Source organism: Nelusetta ayraudi, unplaced genomic scaffold (assembly GCF_046127955.1).
Source record: "Nelusetta ayraudi isolate G7.1 ecotype Tasmania unplaced genomic scaffold, CSIRO-AGI_Nayr_v1 ptg000031l, whole genome shotgun sequence".
Lineage (NCBI taxonomy): Eukaryota > Metazoa > Chordata > Actinopteri > Tetraodontiformes > Monacanthidae > Nelusetta > Nelusetta ayraudi.
Window position 1 is genome coordinate 2179371 of NW_027466081.1, and position 13068 is coordinate 2192438.

General features: G+C 43.1%; 1 protein-coding gene across 2 annotated transcripts in view; it reads right to left on the reverse strand.

The window, feature by feature from the left end:
- Positions 1-208: 208 nt before the first annotated feature.
- Positions 209-13068, reverse strand: part of LOC142891378 (inactive dipeptidyl peptidase 10-like) — a 218215-nt gene continuing 205355 nt past the window's right edge. For both annotated transcript variants that reach the window (XM_076030859.1, XM_076030858.1), the window contains 9 exons: positions 11457-11555; positions 11276-11345; positions 10528-10722; positions 7513-7567; positions 7159-7258; positions 6202-6260; positions 4399-4471; positions 4010-4083; positions 209-2256 (listed from right to left, as the gene is read on the reverse strand). In XM_076030859.1, coding sequence (XP_075886974.1) covers positions 2116-2256; positions 4010-4083; positions 4399-4471; positions 6202-6260; positions 7159-7258; positions 7513-7567; positions 10528-10722; positions 11276-11345; positions 11457-11555 — 866 coding nt within the window. In that variant the 3' untranslated portion in view covers positions 209-2115. The remainder of the gene's footprint in view (positions 2257-4009; positions 4084-4398; positions 4472-6201; positions 6261-7158; positions 7259-7512; positions 7568-10527; positions 10723-11275; positions 11346-11456; positions 11556-13068) is intronic.

Genomic DNA, 13068 nt, shown 5'->3' on the forward strand with positions numbered 1-13068 from the left:
TTGCTTGAATGAACCAGCTCTTTTAACCGGCTTAGTTGCACCCAACACATTGCTACAAGATTCATCCAATCACCGGCCAGGTTTTTTTTTTCTTCTTATAATTGAAGTACATTTAAATTAAAATTTGTGTATTTGAAAAACACTGAGTTACAATATTCAAGTTAACAGAAAAATCACAACTTGCTTTTTAATCGTTTTTTTTAATTTATTATTATTTATAATCATCACTAGAGGACAACCACAACAACCCCTGGACCTCAACCCTTTGCCATTGATCCGGCCAAAAAAATAATAATAATAATAAAAATAAAAGAGAGAGAACAAGAACAAGCATTACAAAATCCATCCTAAGAAGAAAATCAACAGCCGCGAGGAAAAACAGAACAGGAACCGAAACAGAGAAGTACGAGACATCCAGGTCAAATCAATCCACCCCCATAGACTAAACTATCTATGAGATCTGACATCTCAAAAATATATTTATATACACACTCTGCTGTATTGTACTGTACAAAATGTGGCAACACTTGACACATTCCCTGTTGACATGCAAAACACCTTACTGACACTGTAAAAATGTCCATCTCAGTACACCTTACCCCGTGAGTGCTGTATGCAGATGACTACTTTCCTTTTTAATGCAACGCTGTTTCATTTGTCTACCATAAGATGGTCCCAATCCCTTGTTTTGTTGACTTGTCACTCTATACACTGTATTCCTTTTTGCTGCCTGCCCTGGCACGCCTGGCTTTCTCAGCACACTTTGTCCGATGTCCAGAATATAGCTAGCGCGTCATGTTGTTAATGGCTGGCAGAGGGCGCCAATGAGACCTAATAAGATGTTGTCAGAGGAGGCAAGAAAGAGAAGAGTAGGTTGTAGCTCAGCAAAATCTACACAATCTTATATCAGACCAGCTGTGGAACCCTGATACAAGACGATGAATCGTAAAAATAATTTTGAAACAACAATTTTTAGGTAGGGAAAAAAAAAACAGCGTTGCTTTAAAATGACAGGCTATCTAGAAATCACCTTAAATAATTTGAGACAGAGAGAGCGAAAAAAAAAAAAAACACCTTACATATTTTCAACCATCAATTAAACAAAGATCTTAAGAAAATAATAAAGAGATTTTCCGGCGTATAAAGATGGAAAACTTTTGCAGTGCGGCCTTAGACGGAAATCATCGGATGGCTAATTGATATCCATTATCTTTACATAGAATTCATAAGGTGTCTGTGACCGTGGAGGGCCGACATGATGCCAAACTGACCTTGAACGCCGTGTCTGTAGGACCTGAGTGGACGTCGGTTAACATGACACTCGCACTGGATGACTACCACAGCCAGCAAGTGGTTGACTACAGTATGTTGAACCTCATAAGGCATTGCACATGTCTACCCAAGACCTCTGTACAGTAAAGTGTGACCTACAAAGACTTTTCGTTGAGGGCGGGGGGATGGCAGAGGGCTTCATCAGGGGAGTAGCACTTATCGGGAGGGTAGGGTGGGTGAGGGGTCGGGGGAGGGGCATCGACTGGGTGGTGGCGATGTCGCGTGACTTTACATTTCCGCGTACGGCCGGAGCGAACAGCACAACGACCAAAAGTGAAGGTGAGATCATCAAGAACGTATTACATCTGTGCTCTCGTCTTCCCCAAGTGCTACCGCTAAAGACTACCATGGCGAGAATGAGTGAGTGAGGCCGACAGGACGGGGACCGGGGGCGGGTGGGAGAAAAGAACCATGCACTCGGTACGTGTGGGTGGGTGACCGCGGGCCCCCCCGGAGAGCCGGCAGAGAGGGTGGAGTCCGTGTGTCTCGCCGAGAACTGGAGCAAGTCCGCAAACTGAAGTGACTTTACGCTAAAGGGTAGCTCCCCTCTGGAGTTCCAGACAAGTGTCACTGTCATGTCCTTTAAAACACACACACAAACACACATACGCGCACGCACTCACCCTCACATACACACACCTGGCGGAGCGTAGGTAGCTCTCTAAACCCAGTCTCCTAGTCCGGCTAAACACTTGGTCCAAAATGCGAAAGGCCTTGACGGAATTTCAGTCAAGTTCTTCAAGCTCTGTCAAATTTTTGTGACACGTCGAAAGCCCCGTCTGCCTACTCATCCTCCTCCTCCTCCTCCTCGTCGGGCAGCGGTAGCAGCTCCTCCTTCAGACATTCCCTGAAGAAGCTGGTCAGCATGGCGTACAGGTGCTGGCGACTCTGCCGTGACAGGAAGTGACCCTCGTCTGGGTATATCTGGCAAGAGGGAGGACAAAGGAGGAGAGGAACATTACCCGATCAACAGGTTGCCAGTTGGTGCTCGGGTCATTAGGAACCAGGCGGAGTAGCGGTGCAAAAATTATTTTGTCCAATCCGATTTATTCCTCCAATTAGGTTATGAATAGACAAATCAACAAAAGGACTAAGAGGTGGGAGCTACAGGTAGTACTGATCCAAAGCACTAATGGGGCCTAAACAGTTCGGTCACAAAAACTCTGATCGGTTGACTGCGTATAAAGATGGACGGAGCCAACGCTTGAGTGCCAAAAATCATCATGTGCATCAACATTAGGGGTATCGGCAGGTGTCGGGGGGGAATCAGTCGGCGTTAGGGGGCGTAGGCAGTTGGCGGACGTTGTTGGCAGGTGGCCGCCACATAGGCTCAGTCCCGCAAACGCTGCTTGCAGCTTTAATTTATTTACTGTTGTTGTTGATCTAAGATGCTTTCAAAAAACAAAAAGTCCAATTAGCATAACTTTGGTTTAGTAGCCGAGTGTAGTGGGCTTGCCAGCGGGTAGGCGGGTTTTGGCACACACATGCTCCACTTACTGCTCACCTACGATAGCTCCCAAACATCCAAATATGGAATCTCTGATTCAAATCCAACAGGAAACTCAAGGCAGCGTGAAAACCAATCTCTAGGCTTCCATACGGATTAATGCCACGGTGACTTTGTCCATCGTAAAACACAGTCAGTGGAACAACAATACCGCTAACAAGTCCACTGTATGTGTTAGCATATTTTAGGAGAAAAGAGAAGTTCTGTTTTTATTAAACAACAAGTTTCAAACATTAAAATATGTGCAATTAAGTGTATTTGCATGTAGTATTTTTGTCTATTTTGGCAATTATTTTTTTGCCTATCACCCTTTCCCACGTTGATGGTTTTGTAACTCATGGAAACCGAAATAATTCCAGAAGTTCCACAAATGTACTTCTTCTTCTTTTTTTTTTTTTGCCTGGGAGACCTATCATTGTCACCTCCTGTGTCACCACTGTAATGCAAAATTAATATCAAACAGTATAAAAAAACAACAACATATAAATGTACCAATCACCACCAATACATTACTAAAGTAAAATCACCCTGTGCTGGAGGTTTTGACATTCAACTGATACATTTCTTGAGAGCCCCACCAGCTGAGCCATTCAGCGTCTGACGAGCTGAAAAGAGCGATGCTGTAGATAAAGTCGCATCACTCCTGATATGCAGGGCGTCACTCAGGCTGCAGTGAAGTGTGAAGCTCTCGGAGGCACCGCCAACACACCCGCCAGATAAAGGAAAGTCAATTCACCATTAAGACAGAGGTTTAAGAACATGCGGGGTCAGCTGACCTCAGCTGCTGGACAAACACTCTCGATAAGATGGATTCTGAATAATGCAGGTGTCTAAAATGGGATTGGGCTTCGGTTAAGGACGTGCACGGCCGCACTTTATTTTGGTGCGGACGCTCTGGGCCAGAGATTCCTAATTATTCGGTCAAATAAAGTCCAGCGAGGATCTTATCTGGGCCGTGTGGACGATTGGGTATCGGAATGGATCACATTCCGATACAAAATCGACCCAGAAAGCGAAAATAGCAGAGTTTTGCTGTCATCCAAAAGAGATTGCTCGGATTTGATTAACATCAACGTGCTTATCAAATCTTACAGAGGTTCGCCTCCACGCATTTTGACGCAGCGTGGATTCCCGCGGCACGCACGAGCGGCCAATCCCTGCGATACGCACCTGCATCGAGTAGTTGGCTCCAACTTTCACCAGGTTCTTGACGAGCTCAGCAGTATGCTGGAAGTGGATGTTGGCTGGGAATAGAGAAACAAAACATGTCAGCAAAGACTCTGCCTAAGTCTCCACCCGGGGAAGGGAAAAGAACAGACAATCAGATCGCGGCAGGATGAAAACACCTCAGCGGAGTCGGAGTGCGCGCCTCACAAACACACACCCTCCTCCAGGAAACCCGGGATTTATTTAATTACCCGATTCTTTTTTTTTTCTTATTGTTTGATTAAAAACGAAAACTCGATTCCCCCCCCCCCCCCCCCCCCCCCCCTAAGCTTGCACTGTGATCCGCTGCAGATACAGTATTTGCATTCTGTCACAATTCATTTCCCTCTTACCGTCTGCCGTGGCGTGCACCAGCATCAGCGTCTGCTCCCTCAGCGCCTGGACGTTCTGCAGCACACTCGAAAACTGCAGAGGAGGTTTGGAGGGTTAGAGTGCAGGCAGGGATGTCAAGGGAACTGCAGCAAATAGCAGTTCATACCCAAATTACAGACATGGGCAAAAATTCAAATGAATGCAAAAAAAAAAAGGAGAGGGCAATAAGTGATTTTTCACCACAAGAAAGTGCAGTCTGTAAACTCGCCTCTATCCCTCTGCCCATTATGAACTTGGTAACATTAGCTAAAATTAAGCTGGATACAATCTTAAATATGGAGGGTCGCCTTTGGTGAACAGAACTTTCTCCCATGTTGTGTTTCCAATGGGACAACAATCAGTGAGGGTCATGTGCCTGACACAGGATCCTGCTACCGTGGCATTAGACCAGGAGTGTCAAACTCAAACACTCAGTGGGGCCAAAATGTCAAACTTGCACAGTCACGGACCAATATTGAAAACAAACAAAAAAAAAATCTTCCTCCAGATATGACAGCCAAGCTTCTTATTTGGACCCAAACAAGTTTTGCTTCAACCTGAATATGGAACAAGCAAAGTCTAAACCTATACAACAAACTTAAACTTCATATTGCACTCATACAAAATAGAATTAAAAAAAAAAAAAAACAACTTATCAAAATAATTAAAATGTAAATCAAAATTTTATGCCTCTTTTTTATTTGCAGCCTTCTCATTTAAATTTCAACAGTAACCATTGCCCATGGGCTAATAATACTTATAATAATAAAACAGCAAGAATAAACTAATTAAGTAATAATAATAATAATAATAATAATAATAATAATAATAATAATAATAATAATATCCTGAACGTCTGAACATTTGTAGTAGCAGCACATGTGCTGTGTAATAGTGGCGGGCCAGCACTAGTGGTCATTTGGTATTGCCTCGTGGGCCAAATATAATGAAACTGCTGGCCACATTTGGGCCGTGGGCCAGAGTTTGACACCCATGCGTTAGAATATTTTTTCAGTTGTATTGATCCAAAGTCAGCGAAAATAAAACTAAACCACTTGTGTATTTTAGTTTGAAAGGCAGAGAGGTTGCATGATGTGACAGTCTAACCCCAGAGGAAATAATACTGCTAGAGCTTCACGTACCAATTTCTTTAGTACCGTGTGTCTGAAAATGATAAAAAAAAAAATGACTTCTTGCTCCTTGAGCATCTGAACTCCATTTCATAAAAAAAAAAAAAAAAATGGCTGGAATGTAATAGAGAGGTGTTTAAAAGCAACATAGTGCGCAGGAGTATCTTTGGTTGATCTGAGATCTTTGCAAACTGCCCCCAAGTGGGACGTTTATTTCAAGAAGCGCAACACAACCCCCAAAATGTTGTGAGTGAGAAAATCTCAAATTTCATACAGGAGACACAAAGCTGAAGAGAAGTAAAAGCAACATCAGGATCAAACGCTTCCGAGAGCTCAAGCTCTTGTCTGCGCAGGAGGCCGTTTTCACGCAGCTGCAGCTAACAAAAGGAAGAGGGGGGGGGTGAATAAAAAAATCTCCCCGCATGTGATCTGACACGCCGAATGCACGCCGCTACCAAAGAGGGATGAGAGACCAAATCCTACAGAGCGGGAGAAGACGCAAGGAGAGAGGAAAAAAAAAAAAAAAAAAGAAGGCAGAGCGCCGCTGCCTCCGACTTTGATAGCGGCATCCGGAGAGGCTTAACGGTTGGTGTGTCGGAGAGGCTTTGCCGAGATCGGCGGCAAACAAAGTGAGGGGAGGCGGTAAACACGCACCTGATATCTGCTGTCATCCCGTAATGGCATGCCCAGGTATCTCTCGGAGAACGCCGACGCTGTGCAAATGAGAAGTGATAAATTCTTAACAGGGCCGCCGGCAGCGGGCGGGCGCCTCGGCTCCGCGCTAAAGCCGAGCTCCTCCTGTCGCGCAGAGCCGAGGTGACGCGAGGGGGGTGGGGGGTTGGGGGGGGACCTGGTGGAGGTGAATCAGAAGCTCCACCGTGACGGGTCAGGATCTCGTGTGCTGGGCTACGAGGTCAAAGGTTAAAAGATTTGGAACGCGCTGAAGGAAAACTACTCTCTTTGGTTTGGTTTGTGTTTGTGTTTTTTTTGTTCTCACAACATGATGATATCTCACACCGATAGGATTTGTGACCTCCTATTCCTGCAGCCAATACTTTGTGGAATTTCACGAAATCATGACAATATGCTGGTATTCTACAAAGAGACCCAAGTCTGATCTATGATGGACTCTTATCTCAGTGTTCACTGTTTCAGAACAGTGAAATTATTTTTGTGGTATGATGGTTAGCTGAAGGTGAAGCGTCCAATCAGATTTGCCAATTTGACACGTGACCAATGTCAGTTCTGTAACTGTTTGTTTTTTCTTTTTTTGTTTTTGTTTTCTTTTATTTTAATTGTCAGAGATACAATTTACAATCTTGACACAAATTTTCATCAAAATAAAAACAAACATTATGTTTATGCAAAAATCTGTTCATCAAACTCAGGACCTCTCTTTTCTGTCCTCCTTTCTTTTTAACATTTTCATGTGCACTACAAGAAAAAAAAAACAAAACAATAATAATGGTAATCGCAGCAACCATATCGATCAGGTTAATTCCGTACATTAACGAAAAAAAAAAAAAAAAAAAAAAAAACAGCATAATGAGCGCAGTGTAAAAAAGCAAGTGCCAATAATTGTTAGTTTTTTTTCATCTCGGGACTACTCACCGTAGAGTTTCCAGTCCGTCACCGGTGACATCGTACAGGCACATTTGAAGATGCTGTCAGTGGACTTGAGCATCATTAGCGCTAAATACGCCCCGTAACCCTGAAAAAGAAGAGACAATCAGCCGTTAAACGCTCTCGCGAATCACAAACGGAGTCGCAAACGCGAGCAAGCAGCAGGCAGAACGTACTTATAATAAATTAAAGCAGTCAACAAGCACTTCATGTTTCCGAAGAGCCGACGCTGATTTATACACCTGAAATGGAGCTGAACAGCGGCGGTATGCAATATGCATCAGACCAGCAAACAGGCTGAATTAATTTTGCATGCAATTACAGAGGACAGCGTGAACTCACCTTTCCAAACACAGCTATCCGCGTCCGATCAATATATGGAAATTTCATCAGGTATCTGGAAAACAAAGAGGGAAGGGATCGGCTATGAGCTCCAGCTGCGGACGAGGTGGATGCCGACTGAATGGGCAGGGTGTTAAATATCAGACGGCACAGATCCTGACAGTATTTTAGGCTACAGAGGGGGTTTTGATTCCAGACGGTGATCAGGTGCTTGATGGTCCCAGTCTTCTGAGGTCCTGTACACGTTTCTGCATTCCAAGAACACTGATCCAGATGGAATGATTTTCCAATACATTCAATATATTTACATGGTAAAGAGCCCTTTGCAAATCGAATAGAAACATGAGGGTTATAAAAAAAACAAAAAACGGAACGAAACCAAAAACTAGAAAATAAATCAGGAAATATTTTGTCCATATTTTTTTCAGAGTAATCAGATTTGTTAGTTTGTGTTTCACAGTCAGTTGAGCTATACAGGGTTCCAGTTGGTGTTGGGATGACACTTCACTAAACTGTAAGCCAACCGCAATCAGCCAAATCAATCACTCAACGACTTCTCTGTATTTCAAACATGCCTTCATAAGAAAGTGCCTTGGCTAGGAAATTATATACAGATCAGTAATTTAAACTCCTCGTTTGTCAAATTTTAATGAGAAAGGATTTTATCACAACGCATTACATGGTTTATCGCAACTATCATTCCAAAAATGGATTTTAAGGGGATGTAGGTAGGGATGCATGTTTATGGTATCGCTACTGATCCCCGGGGTTGAGAACTCGACTCGTAAAATATGCACTGATACCGCAACACCGATATCAGTTGTACATGCATGCATACAACAATTTTTTGTTAAATTTGTGTTTGTACTTATATGGCGAAACTTGTGACAGCCATCCATGTTCTCCAAAAACATGCTGAGGAATGTTGTTCGAATAACGGCACGTCTGCGGGGGAAAAAAAAGTAATCCTATGATGCGTAATGTACCTTATTAAGTACTTGGTATCGGTGAAATGCAAGTACTCGTACTCTACCCGTTCTGTAGAAAAGTGGTATTGGTGCATCCCTAGTTGTTTTGTTTGTTTGTTTGTTTGATTTACATAGAAATACAAGAGAATGTCACTATGACGTTTTTTTTTTTTCTTCCTTTAAAAAGGGAACAAAACATAAAGATCAATTTCAGATGAAACTGCCGCTACTGAAGCTTACATACTAATCTCCTTTCGCAGCAGCTCTTGTTTATAAGCAGCCAGCTGATCCGCCCCTCCCCCCCTCCTTCTCCTCTGTCGGGGCTGTTTATGGCGTGCGCCTGGACTAATTACTTCACATTCCCGGTGCATAGGGATACGCAGTGCAGTACTAGCAACGGGCACATCAGGCATTGACTGTTCGCAAAGTGCAGTGATGGCGTTAAAAAAAAAAAAAAAAAAAAGATTAAATTTGCTACAAATGTAATACTGTGAGGTGGTTTTTTTTTTTTTTTTTTCTATCTTTTTTCCAATATGGCTTCATGCAGTTGTAGGACAAATGAGACGGAGTAGTTATAAAAAAAAAAAAAAAAAAAAAAAAGCCTGACTGATTGGCTAATACGACGAACACAGAACAATTCAGATTGGATGAGCACAAGACTTGTAAAATGTTGCGATTCGGGTGAAATTACAGGGTAAACGTTCCCAATTTCCACTATGGTGAAACCATGGAACGGCAGCCCGGAGGCACTTTTCTAAATCCCCCTAAAAAAAACTTTTTTTTTCTTTTTTTCTTACCCGAGTCCCAGTTGCCGTGCTACCATCGCAGCGTCGGAAATGAGGTTTGAATTACCTTAAAGCGAAGCTCTCCGGTGATTACAAGATTCATCGCATCCCCATTGGAGGTCACGGCCGCAAAATGCCCTCCCTTCATCCACCATTTCCTCTTAGCATTCGGCACCCACTCGGGCGATTTACGAACCTTTTCAATCAGACCGTATTTGCGCGAAAAGCGTTTTCATACCCAAAATGGCAATTGAAATATCAGGGCCTCTGGCTGAAAATCGCCTGAGAAAGGTAATAACCAAATTGGAGGAACGTTTTTCCTGATGCTGGATGAGGCCCGTCAGAGCAGAGAAAACATAATACGATTGATCTGTCGCGGTGCCAACAGGTTTAATGGAAGGAGATGGCAAAGAAAATTGCTGCGAGTGTGATTTCTCTTGAACACATAGATAGTCAATAAATTGCTCCAAGTTTCTAAGAAAAACTGCTGCCGAAGATGCAAAATTCAAAACTTTTTCAATTTTATTTCATTGCCTATGCCTGAATTTTGACGGAAAAAAGGGGCTAGCGCTGAATAAACCGATACATGTTGTGACACTGCGCCTATTTCCGATTTTCGGTATTGTCTGTATACTGACATCTGCTTTACTGAGACCATGTGATGGTAAGTTTGTTATAATCTTTTCTTCAAACTGACATTGATTGAATTACCTCTTTGCACAAGCACACAAAAGCAGGGAAATTACATTTCTCACTTTCTGTTTGAGCCTGTATTTGTTCCCCTGGAATGAAAATCAATACGTTTGAAATTTGAAGTTTGACAAACGGGGAAATAGTTTTGTCCTTTCAGAATCCTCGACACTAGAGTCAGCACAAAAACCTGGTAGCGTTATCATTATAGTGGATTTCAGACTTCGATACGATATTTGGAAAAGTATTGATTTTCGATACGATTTCCGAAACTAGCAACTGCGGAAGCTTGACGGGTTTGTGCGTGTGTTGGCGGCGCTGCACGTCGCCTCAGTGTAGTACTGATATATCGATACTACGGAGAAGTCATATCGTATCATTTTTACTTTTCAGTATTGAAAAATATATTGATGTATTGATATTTTTAACAACACTACAACCAGTCATTTTCCCATAGAAACCATTTTTCACAATTGCAACAAATAAATGAATAAATACAGCTGATATTTTTCTGCCTGCATGATGTAAGCACAAAAGCTCGGGCGGACAAAGTGAATAATACAGGTACGAACTCTACTGCCGCGATCTGGTCCTGCACGTCGACGGTTCCCAGTCTCTGGTGGACCTCGTGGAGGATCCTCTGGCCCTGGAAGCCGCTGCCTCGGCCGTCCAGACGGGCCACGATGATGCTCTCGGAGCTAACCAGCACCGAGTCCCAGCTGAGGGAGAACTGGTCGCTCACCGCCTGGCCACCGGGGGCGCTGTCACTGCGCAAAGGACAGAGACCAGAAAAAAGAAGTTAGGGAGCTGTTGCAAAACCAAGTTTGTTTTGTGTCTGTTTTGAATGCGTCTTTGAAATAGTCCGTTCAACCCTTTTCCGTTCATTTTCTTAAAGTGAAGGCGGACAAGACGAGTCGCTCGTTCAACACAACACACAAAGACAAACAATCATGTAAACTCACACCTGCTGCTGATTCGCTCTCAGTGCCTGTACTGTACTGATAATTGATTCTATTGTTCTACAAACCTGGATATCTAGGGGATATTTGGTTCACCTGCAATACCACGCGTGACCACAGGGGCTAAACGTTCTATTGGCTTGATAACTATTGCCTTAATCCTGCTCGATGAAATTTCACATCAACAAGCAAAATCTGATCGTTAGAATATATGAGTCAGATCTTGGCAAGTCACTGTAATCCATCATGATGACAATCATCTCAGTACCAGCATGTCTTGCTTGCAAATGTGTGTAAAAACAAAATAAATGAAATTTTTTTTAGCTGAAATGGTCTCAAGGATGGATTTGGAGGCACGTACACCAGCAGCAGCAATCCGTAGTGACGGGAATCAGAGAAGTCTGGTGGGTAGGAGATCTTTAACGGTAAATCTGCAAGAGCGGAAAAGGCATTTTTTCACATTTCGGAAAGAAAAAAATTTTTTTGCATTCATTCATTCATTTGCGACTCAGTTTAAAAGAGCAGAAATCCATCCCTCTCACCGAAATGTTCCATCGGAACGTTCCTGAAGTCAGTCAGCTGGATCCTTTTGTACTTCAAGGCTGCCTTGAGCAGAGAATTGTTCTCAAGGATGTAGTAATCTGCCAGGACAGGGGGAGGAGATTTGTTCAGTCGAGGGAAGAGGCCCGAAAAAAAGAGAGAGAAAGAAAAATTGCTGCCAATAATCGAAGTGTCGCTGCATACAAATGGACTGTAATAACGCGGGGGGTTGGGGGGTGGGCGCTTAGAGCCGGCGACATAATGAGCGGAGACGGGAGCGGCGGCTCGCCCAGTGTGCCTGACACTGTTTGATTCTGCTGACAATTTGGAGGGTTTGAAAAGCTGAATACATTGCGGGATGGTGTCGCCTTCGCGGGGGTTTACCTGCGCAAATAAAGGAGAAATTACGGCGCGTTTTTTTTTTATTATTTTTTTTTATGAAATATTCAACAGCTGGCGTGTGCTAAATCCCGTCTCCTCTCAGTCAACCGGCGGGATGCTGTTTCAGCCTCGGAATGGCGGGCAGAAGGCATTCGTGAAATGGCTCGCTCGCAGGAAGACAAAAAGTTTGATCTGGTTTTGTCATGTGCAACGGGGCGACAAGACACCTGTGACTTTGATTTCAGAAAATGATGTAAAAAAACAAAAGACAAACTTCATGCGGCACCATAGAGCCTGAATAAACAGCAACGGTCTGTAATAGACATTACAGCTGCTTGTTTTGCTGAAAGACTAGCAACACAGCTAATTTTTTTTCCCCCTCCCTTTTTTCTTTCACCTACGTGAGTCTCTGGCTTTGGCCGTTTTCCCATTCAAGCCATCTGAGCAGCGGCTAAATGAAATGGAATTCATCCAGCATTTCTAATGGAAAACCCAAAATCAATAGATGTCTCATTATGAAGGTGGCGGCGAAGAGGAGCTCCCAGCTGTGGATGGAGGGCCTGTCCAAACAAGCCCGGGCAAACTGCTTGCTTTTGCTGCAGCGCTGCTGTTAATCTTTGCATAGTTTTTTTTTTTTTTTCGCTCTCTCTCTCTGCCTCTTCTTCTTTCAAGGAGAGGGGAACTGGGGAAAGACAGGTGCGTGATGACACAAGCATAATAAGCAGGTACGAAGACTGTGTTTACACCGGTGGGCCGGGGGAAAGAGGGGAACTGGGGAACGAGTTTCATTTTTGAAGGCGTCTGTCTAAAGCTGCTGACTTTAGAATCTGGACTAAGGTCAAGTTTTTATTTTATTTTTTAATTCTTTTTTTTGGCCTGAGCGGAGACATTCGGGTTTATTTTAAAGCTATAGCAAAATGGTAAATGGTAAAATGGTAAATGCAAAAAAGAAAAAAGAAATGCAAAAAAAAGCGTAGTACACTTCGGGCGAAAAAATAATGGCAATGATGTCCGTTTTGCTCTCCTGCTTCTTGTTAACACATTAACACACCAACATGAAGACAATGATAAATATATGCAAGTGGAAAAATGTCATCGCTAAAGATGGCACAACATGCTATTTTAGCATTTTAGCATGCTGCGCTGAAATGGTCTAAATTACAACTTAAGAAGATTACTTAGGGACATTATCGGGCAATATTATGCAGGTATATTTTTTAAATGGAACAATTA